Raw genomic sequence first — 12931 nt, forward strand, 5'->3', positions numbered from 1 at the left:
TCCCATAGCCCTTTATACACATTCCATCACTTTCTACCTTGCATTATAATTATTACACAAATCACCTATCAGCCTCTTCAGCTTGTGAAGGGCAGGATCTGCCCTAGTTCTTGTCTGTAGCTCTGCAGCTTCTAGTGTTACCTAGTACGGAGTCAATGCTTAACATGGAGGATGGAAAAATTCAATCCGACTCAACAAACAGTAGAGTGGCCTGTGCTCAGGGAAGAGGGTGCAACCCAGTCCTGTGCCAGCACCAGAAGACCTGGTTTCCAGTACTGGATCCATACGTGCTGACTAGCAATGGGTGCTGGGTGAAGTTTCCTAACCTCCTAATTTCTCTGGCCTTACTTTCCGTATTTATAACATAAAGAGACTGAAATAGATGATCTTTGAGGTTCTCCTAGCCTTAGCAATTTTTTCGTAGTCAAAGCCTTTAACCACCGACTACAAATGACCTCTCCAAGCATGTTCTTCCCTAGGCCAAATAAACCAAATGCTATGAAAGTTTCTATGAAACTGGCCTCCCACCTCCTTGATCACTTTACCCAAAGTCATTTTATAGTCTCAGATAGATTCAGTCATGTAAATTTCCATGGGCCTGAAATTAGGCAGGGCTGTGAGCAAGTAAAGAACGTGAGTTAAAATGGGAAATGTATCTTAGCAATGGGCTGGCTCCGTCTCTTAGAAGCCAGCTGCCCACTGCAAACAGGTGCCAGCTTTGGGATCCAAGAGCTGCCAGACTCTGAAAATCCTCACACCTTCTGTATCTCTCGGAGCATCTCCTGATCCGTGGCTCTTAATTTCTGCCACAATTCCGTGATGTTCAGCTCCAGTTTCGTGTTCTGCTTATGGAAACGCTCCAGCTCAGATTCCATCTATAGAGAACGAGGGAAAAAGAGTCAAAGACAAGAAAGTAAGAGGATGAAATTGTAATTGAGAACTGAAGTCTTTCGGTGGGAGCATTTCCCCTGATTCTAGACTATTTCTTTTCTAGTTCCCATCTAGATTCACTAAATCTGTGGACACTAGTATTTGCTGTTTGGGGGGCTGGGACAGTTTTGGGGGGATGGGTTTTTTCACAGCTGGGTGAAGTAGCCCTCCTAGTCTACTCTAGGCCCCTTGGTCAGATTTCAAGGCTCTTGGCAACCTTCTGGGGTACCAGGAAGCCCCAGTGAGCCACATCCATGTTCTGGACATGAAAGGGCAGGTTTTAGAATATTTTTTTCATTACTGGAAGCATTTTATTAGACAGAATAGCCCTTTGACACACGCCTGGCATAAAGGTGGCACTTAAATATTTGATGAAGGAATAAATGAACAGCAAGTGTGGTGGGCAATAGTGGGGCATGAGGAGGGCCTGGGACAATCTGCCTCTGGAAGAATGACAAGATAAACAGGTAGTGTTGGCAAAGCTACATGGAGTCACCTTGTAGAGGACACACAGCAAGGGTGGGCATTTGCACAGCTAAAGAAAGAATGTGCCCACTAGAAAGGGCTGCGTAGCTGTTGTGGGCTTGTGGATATAGGGCTGATTAAGAGGTAGTTTCTGTCTTCAAGAAGTTGGGCATTTGCACAGCTAAAGAAAGAATGTGCCCACTAGAAAGGGCTGCGTAGCTGTTGTGGACTTGTGGATATAGGGCTGATTAAGAGGTAGTTTCTGTCTTCAAGAAGTCTCAGTTGCAGAGGGATTTAGGAGGAATTAAGCAAGAAGTTAAGGTGGAACAGGATAGACACCATCTGTGACAGAGGTAGAAAGTGCCCTGCGTGTACACATAGGAGGTAAGCAGGTGGCTCCCAAAGAAGGGGTGCTTCAGCTGGGTTTTGTAGGAAGAATAAGTATTAGAAGACAAAAGAGTTATGAGAATCCCGGGCAGAGAGAACAGGCTGCACACAGAGAGGGCCAGAGGCGTGGGCAGGCAGGTGCATCTCTGCAGGTTCCAGTGGTTCAGGGTGGCTGCAGGAGGGTGCATTTGAGGAAGGGGGAGAGTGGAGGGGCTGAAGAGGCCAACTGAGCTGGCTCATGCAGGACTCAGAGGTGGAGGTTCCAATGGTCAGAAGTGTGGCCTTTATCCTGAAAGCTCAGAGAGCCACTGAAGGGTTTTACCAGGGATGGCATGATCTGATTTGCATCTCAGAGGGCCTGAGGCAGAGGTTCTACTGGAAATAGCAAGACTGGAGCCAGGTAGACCAGTCAGGAGGCTGCTGCTGCAGCCCGGGCAAGAGATGATAGTGTGCTAGACCAAGGAAATGGCAGCTAGAAGAGAGAAAGGGGGCTTTTCCAATTTGCAGGGTTCCTGAAGTTCACGTCTAAGTGCCTGCAGCTGAGGGTGCTGCTTTCTCTACAATCTGAGGTCAGCAGTGACAGATTAGGTTAGAATGGAAGAGACAGACATGGGAGTATATTCTTTACATCTGCTCTTTTTTTTGGGGGGGGGCAGGAAAAGTCTTAAACTATTCTGTGAATAAAAATAATCTGTATAGAAAAATTGTGAAATATGTCAAATTTGGGTAGCTAGCTGGACAGCCAGAAAACTAGCCTAGTATGTGGGAACAAGCGTCCCTTTCCCAGTGTGGAAATTCCATCTATTTTTCCATATGTTGTTCTTCACACTCAGAGGAGTGGAAGGAGGGGAGGGTGGAAAACATTTTGCTCCCTGGGGACAATTTGAGAACAACTAGAGATAGTTTTGGTTTTAACACCTTGGGCAGGGGGTGCTACTGGCATCTATGGGTAGAGACCAAGGACGCTGCTAAATATCCTACAATGCACGGGACAGACCCTCCACAACAGAGAATTATCTACCCCCGAACATTTATATTGTTGAGGTTGAGAAACCTGCATTAGATGAATAAATAAATGAGTGTAAACTAAAATGACAAAATTCTGGAAACCTATCCCCTAGGAAGAACAGAGGGACCCTTGAGTCACTAGAGAGAAGCTGGAAAAGTATATGTGAGGGGGAGGTACCTGAATGAGGGAAGTGTCATGAGAGGTCTCAGCTCTGCAAATGAGCTCGAGGCTTCCTTCCGGAGGAAAAGGAAATTCACAAGACATCCACAGGGGGGCGCTGAATGTGTCTCTGACCCCAGAGAGAAGCCCCGAGGTTGTGGGCTTCTTGAAGGAACCAGGCCCAAATATCAGCTCTGGCAGCAACTGGCACAAGGGTGAAGGCGGGAGGGGTCCTGTTTGCATTGCTCCCAAGGTGTGGGCATATTCCCTGCTGAGCATCAAGGCCATAGTTGGCCTCGTTACTGTCAGGAAAAGTAAATAATCCCTGAGGTGTGCTGGGGTGGAAAGGAAACTGAGCTTTAGAAAACAGCTGATCCAATGTTAAATAGAGCTGGCAGACACGTCAAATGAGGAGGAAGGAGAGGTGAGCAGTGCTTTCCAGAGGCCAGCAGCACGCTGTCCTTCCAGGCAGGCGGGGCCTCTGCTCGTTCTCTCTTCTTCTTGGGCTGCTGCTGTGATCTGAATGTTATGTGACTCCCAAAATTCTTATGTTGAAACCTAACCCCCACAGTGATGGTATCCGGAGACAGGGCCTTTGGGAAGTGACTAGGTCATGAGGGAGCTGTCCTCATCCGTGGGATTAGTGCCCTTAGATAAGAGGCCTGAGGGAGCTTTTCAGCCCCCTCTGTCCGTCCGCCATGTGAGGACACATAGCAGGCATCTCACCAGACACCAAATCTATTGGCACTTAGATCTTGGACTTCACAGCCAACAGAACTGTGAGCAATACATTTCTGTTGTTTATTAAATTACCCCGTCTCAGGTATTTTTTCATAGCAGCCTGAATGGACTAAGCTACCATTTTTGAGCCTGAAGTCACTCAAGAATGGCAGAAAGCCCAGAGGAGGCAGTTCTGTGGTCAGTTGGGGGCATCTTTCTTCATCCCAGAAGCCAAGGAGAAAGTCATTGCCACAGGGACATACGCTCTCTGGATGCCCCAGCCCTGGACGGATCTCTACCTGGCTTCTTTACTGGGCCTCCTAGAGAAAAGGCTTCACTGGGCCGACCAGCATGACCATAGCTCTTGTGCTTCTGGCTAAGTCATCAGTGCTCTCCGACACCCTTGTTATCCTTGCTCAGACAATTCATTAGAGAAAATGGGGGTGGGGTGGGTGGTGGGCCAGGAGCCTATTTTGTCTAGGGTGGTCAGGGACACCTTCCTTGAACAGGTGACATGTAAGTCGAGGCCTGAAAGATGAAAGAAGCCAGTCATGTGACCATCTGGGGGACAGGGACTTCCAGGCAGAGGGAGCAGCACTGCAGGTCCTGAGATGGAAAAGCTGGCTTGTACGAACTAAACTGTCAGAAAGCCAGTGGGCTGAAGTGGGGGAGGGAGCCTCGAGATGAGGCTGGCGAGGTAATAGGGGCTGGATGGATCATGCAGGGCCTTGTGGGCTCTGGATTGTACGCTAGGTGGGATGGGACACCACTGGGGCATTCACTCTGGCCTCCATGTGGAGTCTGACTGGCAGCTGGAGTCACGTCGAGATAAGAGATGGTGGAGGCTTGGACTGGGTGACAGCAGCAGTGGGGAAGGATGATTGGATTTGTGATATCTTTTGGGAATTGATCTGGTACGTATTGCTGATGATTTGGATACAGGAGTTAAGGGAAGGGAAGAATCAGGAAAGACTTCTAATTTCTACCTTACGTGTCAACCATGGTACCATTTACTGAGAAATGAGAAACTGGAGGAAGAGGAGGGAAAAAATCAAGAATTTTGGGGGGAAGTTGGGGGAAAATCAAGAATTCAGTTATAGGTCATCCATGGTCCCACAGTTAGCTGCTTTCTGCCCAGTGGGGAAGGCTGACAGGGGTACACAGGGAACACTTGTGCCTCAGTGGACCCTCAGAGACCCTTGTCCAGTTGATCTCACTTCTAATCTCTCTCCTCTCTGCCTTCGTCCTGTTTGCTTCCCAGAACATATGCCTAATTATGCCGCTGTCCTGCTCAAGAGCCCTGGATGACTTCTCATTCCGTATCAGATGAAGTTCAAACACCATGGCCTCTCTCCTGGGGCCCCAACCAGCATTTCCAGTTTGAGAGAAAGTGTTGAACCAGAGGGGTTGCTTTCTGGGAACACGGCCTGTTTGCTGAGTACACACTGCCCTCTGGTGGCTGATGGCCCAACACCTGCTCTCCCTTTCCAGGGCTCAGAGCAGCACATGGAGGCGCTGGTAGAGCCAAAGCCCATTCTCCAGAGCACCATGGCAAGTTAAATCCCAAAGCATTTCGCTTTTGGACAACCGAGACCCCAGCTGAGCTACGGCCTCCCTTGTGGCATCATCTGAGGCGTGGAGGCTGCACACACCTCGGGAGAAGAGAAGGGCTGAGAGGAGAGCTTTCATTTTCCCCAGGCCAGCTGGGAACAGGGGAGGCAGAGACAGAGGGTCTGAGAGGCCAGGGTGCTGCCGACGGTTTCTCACCTCCTGAATCTGTTCCTTCATCACTTTGATCTCATCCTCTCGAGGTTCTATTTGCTTCTTCAGCTCCTTTATTTTGTAGTTGAGCACAAACTTGAATTTCTCTAGTTCTTGATTTTTCTTTTTCAGATCATAAATCCGCTTCTCCTGGGGGTGAGATGAGAGAGAAGTGAGAGACAGCACAAGGCCCTGGTATATGGAGTCCCTTTAAGGCAAAGGACATAAATCCTGACTGAGGCAGCCACAGACTTCCCTCCTCACTGGGGACACAAAGGCTGACTCTCCTGCAGGCTGCGGCACTGGCTCCTTGTACCAAGACTCTCATTCATTCACTCACTGATTCCCGTACAGGCCATGGCTGGCTGGATTCTCCAAAGACGGCCTCAGCAGCATGTCCCATCCCACACTGTCTCTTCTACAACGTGACCTCGCTGCTTCTCCATTAAGAGCTAGTGTCTAGATCTCTCCTCTTGCATCTGTCTGGACTTATGACTGGCTTGTACCCCAATGAATCAGCTAAAGGGATGCTGTGTGGCTTCCAAGGCCAGGTAAGAAAAGGCCAGGTTTCCCACCTGGCTCTCTTGGGGCCTTTGCTCTGGGGGAGGTTATCTGCTATGTAGAAGTCTGACTGCACTGAGACCTCCAGGCTGGAGAGCACATAAAGGGACTCTGGGTGAAAGACCCAGCTGAGCCCGGGCTCCCTGCCATCCCTGCTAAAGTGCTGGACATGTAAATGAAGAGCCAATATGGATGTTGACCTTCCAGCCTCCAGCTGTTTGAGTCACCTCCAGTGTTCCCAGCAGATGCCCCACATTCAAGGCAGAGACAAGCCATCCCATTGTGCCCTGTTAAAATTCCAGACTCACAGAATCTGGGAGCATAATAAAACTATTATTGTTTTTATCACTAAGTTTTAGGGTAACTCATTGCATGGCAATAGGAATTGGAAGGTAGGTCTGTCCATCCATCAAACATTTCCTGAATGAAAATCTTTTGCCATGTTTTGGGATTCCAAATATAAATAACAGCAGAGTCCCTGCCCTTGAGAAAACACTAGCTGGGAAAGCAGATATGCAAACAATTACAACGCTTTAATGTGATAAGTGTTGTGAAAGAGGAAGGCACAGAAGGCATAGGATGTACTGAGGGTGCTGAGAAAAATTTGCTCGAGTGTCAAGTGTGGTTCCCGGGGAAGTGAGAAATGAGGCTGGGAGAAATAGGGGAGGAAAGTGAGGGTCCTGCACATTAGGTTAAAGAGTCCAGAATTTATCTCATAGGCCAGGAGTCGGCAAACTACAGCCTGTGGGCCAAATGTGGCCCGCTACCAATTTTTGTAAAGTTTTATTGGAGCATAGCCAAGTTCATTCATTTCTGTTTTGTTTATGCGTGGTTTCACACTACAGCAGCAGAGTTGATCAGCTGAGATAGAGACCATACAGCCAATGATGTTTACTATATAGCTCTTTACAGAAAAAGTTTGCTGTAAAGGTCTAGATAGCTGCTGTAGGCAACGGGGTGCTACTAAAGGATTGTAGGTGGCAGAGTGACATAATTACACTTGCATTTTGTCAGGGGATAGTGGTGGGGAAAGGGGTGGGAGGTGAGAAGGAATGTCGATAGACCAGTTAGGAGGCTGTTGCAAATTTCTAGGTTAGGAGTCCTTAATCTCTTTCTTGTGAAATCCCCCCTTTGAGAATCCGAGGAGACCTTCGGATCCCTAAAAAAACCCCGCCCAGATACATACATGAACACTCATATGCAGAAATGACATCTAAGCACTATCCCACTTAATCCTTTCAGGGCTCCTGGAGAGAGTAATCATCTTCATTTACACGTGAGAAAATGAAGCCTTAGAGAAGTTGCTGAAGGTGCCATGGTAAATGGCAGTAAATGAAAGAGGCTGTGCTGGAATCTACTTATCAAACACCGAAGCCCACGTCTCAGCCCTGGAGAATTCCACCTGACTAAGGCGGTGGCAGCTGAGTGGATGCAGAGGAGGCCGTGGAGTCTGCATTTGCTCAGGAGAATGAGACTAAGTTCTGGATATTGAGACGGTGCACCCTACAGAATGGGATGTGTCTGTCTTCTGAGTGTTTTGCAAGAAAGGCATCCTGAAAAGTGGTACCAGCTTGCTAGGGTACCCAGCAGTTACAAGGACAACCCCAGGGAAGTCTCTCCCTTAGCAGGGGGACTGCATGGGCAATGCATCAGGTGAGCTACCCCCAGTCCATGGGGACGTGTCAGTGGAGGATGCCTGGAGTAGTGGAGTTGGCTGACTCAGGTTCTTATTGCAGGTCTGTCACCTATAAACTGTGTGACCAAGATGCTCGACCTCCTGGAATAATTTCCCGAGCTATTACACTGGGTTGTTCTTGCCCACTGGGTTGCTGAGAGAATTGAATTTATGTGTTGACAGCAATTAGTCCAGTCCCAAGCACACAGGAGGCACTTCACTGACCCCTCATTCCCTATTGAGTTAAATGAATGTGTTCCGAGAAGCCAGGGACCCTCTCTCTGCTGAGCTCCGTCCTCACCCGGGGTCCATCTAGGCTGCAGTTGAGGGAGGACAGAAAATGAGCCTTCACCTTATCTTGAATTGTCTCATCTCTTTCCTGGATCTCCTGCTTGAGACCTTGGATGTCCTTCTCCAGGGACTTAATGACCCCTTGCAGCTTCGCCTGCTCTCCCTTCAGGGACTCAATGTCATTGGTTCGCTCTTCAATCTCCTTCTGCAGGCTGCTGAACTAAAGTCACAAATGGCAACAACAAAGACCACTAAAGTTCCCGAACTCACCCCATTCCTCGCATCACTGACCAACTGTGTCCGAACCGCCCCACCTTTGTGAACTGAAAACACCCAGCACTCATCATTTCTGGGCTTTCGCAAGACCACTAAAGTTCCCGAACTCACCCCATTCCTCGCATCACTGACCAACTGTGTCCGAACTGCCCCACCTTTGTGAACTGAAAACACCCAGCACTCATCATTTCTGGGCTTTCGCGAGTGAATTATTGGTGAATTGGGACAATTCAGGAATTTTCCAGGCCAAATGGAGGATGTGTTATTCTTTCCAACAACATCCAGACTCATCCCTGTATGTGAGGATGAACTGTCTCTGCATCAAGAGGCTCCAGAGACCAGCTCCCTAAGTGGACCCAAAGTCTTCAGGACCACACTGCCCTTGCAAGTTTGGAATCCAGGCCCCATTAAGGTCACAGAGATTGGGTCCTAACTGACTGAGCCACCTTAGCCATGTCCAGGAAGGGAAGATACGATTGTCCCCTGGATTTACTTGTAGTGTGATTTCCAATAGGAAGTTCCTTTCTATTAGAGTGAGCTTGCTTTGAACTTGGCTTCCTTATGGCTAAACATTTTGGGGAAACTGTGGCAATTCTATGAGGATCTGAGAATTGAATTCTCTCTCATCCCAACCATCAGTGAACTAAAAATATCTGCCTTCCTTGTAAACTTAGCATCCTACACCCCCAGAATACCCAAGGAGTCTGAATAAGAGCCACCCACGACTCCTGTGCCAGAGCCTGAGGACACCTCCAGGCTAAGACTTTATCTAGCTCATCCCCAGAAGACCTTATTTCCTTCCATTTCCATCAGAGGTTTAGCTCTGAAAACTTTGACTAAACCCTACTTGCCAATAAGCAAAAGCCCAGAGAGCATCTATCACTGGACAGGGAACCTCGACATCTCTGTGAAAAGGAAAGGGAAGGGCAAGCCAGAGGGTGCGGTGCGCATCCTGAAGGTGCACCAGCCAGCCCTCCTTTCCTAACCTGCCGGCTGGTGATGAGGGCACTCAGGTGCCAGCGTCCTCTCCCCCAGCGCTGTCTGTCCACCCCCCCAGCTTCTTCTGCAGTACTGCCTGCCACCCCCACATCTCCCAGGCAACAGCCAATACCTTCTTCCTCATGATGCCTGTTTCTCCTTTGAGCCTCAGGTTTGATTCCTTTTCGTCACGAAGCTTTTTCTCATACTTGGTTTTGATATCTTGAATCTCTCTGTCTTCATCTTCTTCAATCTGCTTCTTGGTCTCTTCAAACTCCCGCAGCTGCTGCCTGACATCTTCCTGTGCCTGAGAGGGGGAGCGTGCGGTCAGGGCTGAAGGTCCTCACGACAGCTCTGTGCAAGAGGGCTGGGGGTGAGAAGCCTGAGAGCCTGATCACAGGACACAGGGGACCAAGTGTTATCACACAAATGGAACCAAGGCCCTGGGTCTCTTGACCTGTCCACTTTGTTCCTGTCTGTCCTTCTGTCTGTCTTCCTGTCTCTCCTTCTTTTCCTACCAGGTCAGGTCTCAGGCTCTGTCATTTCAACCATCCCCTTACCAACATCCCCCTATCCTGTTCTGCCTCTGGTCTTCACACGGACACCCAGGATTCCTATATTTTCCCTTCACGGAACCTGTGACAGTTGTAATTTTATACTTATTTGTGAAGTTACTTGGTAATCTCTCCCATGAGATGTACGTCCCCTGAGGCTAGAAACCCTATCAGGCCCACCGTTGAATTTCCAGTGTACAACACATACTGGCACACAGTAGCAACTCAATAAACATTTGAATGAATGAGTGAATCTTTAATTCTTCCATCCCTCTCTTTAATCCAGTCAATCCTGCCCTTCCTCTGTAAAGGGAGGAAGAGCCTGGCTTCCTGTGAGTACCTCCTCCAGAAGAGTGGTTTTCTCCTGCAGTTTGGCCTCATAAAACTCAGTCAGCTCCTCCAGGGCCTGGCTCTTGGTCTCATCGTTATCCCGAAGCTGTTTTTCATATTCCTCCTGCATCCTCTGGGACTTGAGCTGTAACTCCTGGTACTTCTCATATTCTAGAAGCAGCTTCTGGTTGTTGCAACATTCTGGAGAGAAGCAAAGAGGGTATTTCAGGTGGGAGAGTAGCACCAACCTTGGGGACACCCAGGAGCCTTGGGTGCTTGTCCACCCCTTCCAGCACTAGCCTCCAGATCCAAGATTCAAATGCCTGCCTGGCTCCCTCAGCTGTCCCTACCCCATCGTCCCATCAGGCAAAACCCCTCCCCTGCCCTTCTAGGCAGAAAGGTTTCTAGGAAGGGGCAGAGGGGGTGTTTGGGGGTTAAGGGCCAAGAAGAATGTCTTGAGTGTGCAAAATAGTTATTCATGCCCCAATATCACAGAAGAGTAAACTGAGGCTCTGTAAAGGTAGGTGACTCCCTAGAGCACCCAGCAACTTAGGGGTAAGTCTGGGACCCAAGGCCGTCTACCAGGCTCCAAACCTGAACTCCTTCATATCTCCCACTGGCATTAGTAGGTGTTTAGTACGTGTTGAATAAGTGAGTCAACGCACAGAAGTAAAAGCCACGGTGAGTTGCAGGGGATAAATGGTGCCTGTTCGTAGACAAAGCCATCTCCCCTGGGACGTCTGCTGTGTCTGGGGGACTCTTAGATGTTTGCCCCTAACCCACCTCTTCCAACCCCGACCAGCCACCCTCTGCCCATGTGGCTTACCCAGGTCTTGCAGTTCCTGGCTCTGTTTCCCTAGGAGGTCTTCTATGTGCTTATGATGTAATACATCCTGCTTTTCTTTTTCTGTTCTTAAAACCTAAAACAGGAGTCACATTGCTCATTTCCACATGTGTGCTGAAAGCACTATTAGGGCAAGAACTAACTTTACCTGTAACGTCCTCCTTCACTCTCATTTCTCAAGTCCTTATTTTGCACCAAGCACTGTTCTATGGAGCCACAACCACACTATCACTTTTTATTTGCAATATATTCTGCTCTGAAAGTTCTATACTTTCCCTATGTATTTCCTCACTACTAAATGGGTTTGTCAGTGATAAGTTCACTTTTGAACATGTGTCAGATGGGTTTTTGGGTGAAAAAGTAGGCATTCATTTGAATCTTCTGCTGCCCACACGTTGCTATCAACTAAATCCTCGGGTGTGTTCATGCGTAAGCTTCTTAGTGTTTTTTTTAACTGGGCAGGAAAGCTCCTTTCAGGCTGGGGAGGTACCATTCTCAGGACCTAACTTTGTGCTTGGCTTATGTAGGGCACTAAATAAAGGCTTGTTGACCAAATGAATGAAATTATACATGAATGAATTAATAAAATTAAATAAATTAAATTAAATAGCCCAGGGTTTTTCAGCCAAACTCTCTAACCCACAGGGATAACATAAAAGAACCAATATCCCTTTAGCAAAAAACTGGGGGTTTTGGATGAGGGCCCAGACACATTTGTGTAAAATAAAGGAAAGAGTCTGGGATAGTCCTGGACCAAATCCAACCACATAAAGGCCATTGAGACTAATTTTATTTAACTTCCTAACAATCCAGGGATCAAGATCCTGCTAGCTCTTCCCTTTCCTTACTTTGTTTTGCTTGTTTTCTTTTCATGTTGTTTTTAATAAGTTTCTCCTCATCATAAAGGTAATATATTCTCACGGTAGAGAATTCAGAAATTACAAAAAAGTGTGAAGAACAGAATTAAAATGATCTATAATCCCAATTTCCAGAGATAATTATACTGTTATCTATTTTCTGTTTTCTATATGTATTTATTTTACCTAGTTAATGCCATTTACTATAGTTTTATATTTTGCTTTTCTTCACTTAGCATTTATTGTAGGCATTTCTGATTTCATCAACCATGCTTTAAAATTGCACATTATCATGTATCTTATTGTTCGAGCACAGCTTGGGCAGTATATGCCAGTCCCATCTTGAGATTTCCCTGGAAATCTCTTATTATTTGTGGTGGTTGGTTCAGTCTCCCATACAGACCTGGTTTTTTGTTTTCAAGGACTCCATTTCCTGGATGAACTTGTCTGTTAGCTCCTTAATCTTCTCAGAATAGTTCATATCCTTTAGTCGAAGCTGATATTCATTCTCCATTTTTAATTCTTCCACACGAGCCTTCAGCTCCAACATCACCTGAGCCTTTGGGAGAAGGACACAAAATCAGGGACATTCACAGGGGCCTTGACCTGAGACCTGCAGCTCTGTCTAGCTTCAAACTCAATGTATCTCAACTAGAACTTGTCATCTTTTCCCCAGAAGCTAAGAGACATATGAGCTTCTTCCTCTATCCTCACACATGTTCAGCAGCCCTACTGTGTGCTAGCCCTACTGTGTGAATAACTCTCTCATCCCCTTCAAATTGGCTGAAATGTCACCTGCTCAATGAGGCCTACCTGGGTCACACTAGTTGATCCTGATGCCCTCCCCTTCCCATTTGCGGCACTCACGACCCCCCTCATCTGATCTACTTTTTATTATTTCCTCAGATCCTGGCACTTTCTAATATATTATACAATTTGCTTATTGTTTTGTTTATTGTCCTGTGTCTTCTTCTCCCATTAGAACTTGAGTTCTAGGAAGGCTGGGACCTTTGATGGATTTGCTGGCTGATGTGTCCTAAGTACCTAGAACTGTGCCCGACAGAGCAGTCACTCAAAGAATGTTAATTGAATCATGACTCCCTGCCCCAAGGAACTTAGAGTCCATTGAGGCAG

General features: G+C 47.5%; 1 protein-coding gene across 1 annotated transcript in view; it reads right to left on the minus strand.

Annotated features, from left to right (window-relative positions):
- WDR65 (WD repeat domain 65) overlaps window positions 1-12931 on the minus strand; it is a gene marked incomplete at its 5' end in the record, with an annotated part of 42013 nt that overhangs the window by 20769 nt on the left and 8313 nt on the right. Inside the window, 7 exons of the mRNA XM_008582282.1 lie at window positions 759-875; window positions 5438-5581; window positions 8020-8178; window positions 9346-9519; window positions 10107-10297; window positions 10923-11016; window positions 12201-12356. Coding sequence (XP_008580504.1) covers window positions 759-875; window positions 5438-5581; window positions 8020-8178; window positions 9346-9519; window positions 10107-10297; window positions 10923-11016; window positions 12201-12356 — 1035 coding nt within the window. The remainder of the gene's footprint in view (window positions 1-758; window positions 876-5437; window positions 5582-8019; window positions 8179-9345; window positions 9520-10106; window positions 10298-10922; window positions 11017-12200; window positions 12357-12931) is intronic.

This window comes from Galeopterus variegatus, unplaced genomic scaffold, assembly GCF_000696425.1.
Source record: "Galeopterus variegatus unplaced genomic scaffold, G_variegatus-3.0.2 Scaffold2555, whole genome shotgun sequence".
NCBI classification, from domain to species: Eukaryota; Metazoa; Chordata; class Mammalia; order Dermoptera; family Cynocephalidae; genus Galeopterus; species Galeopterus variegatus.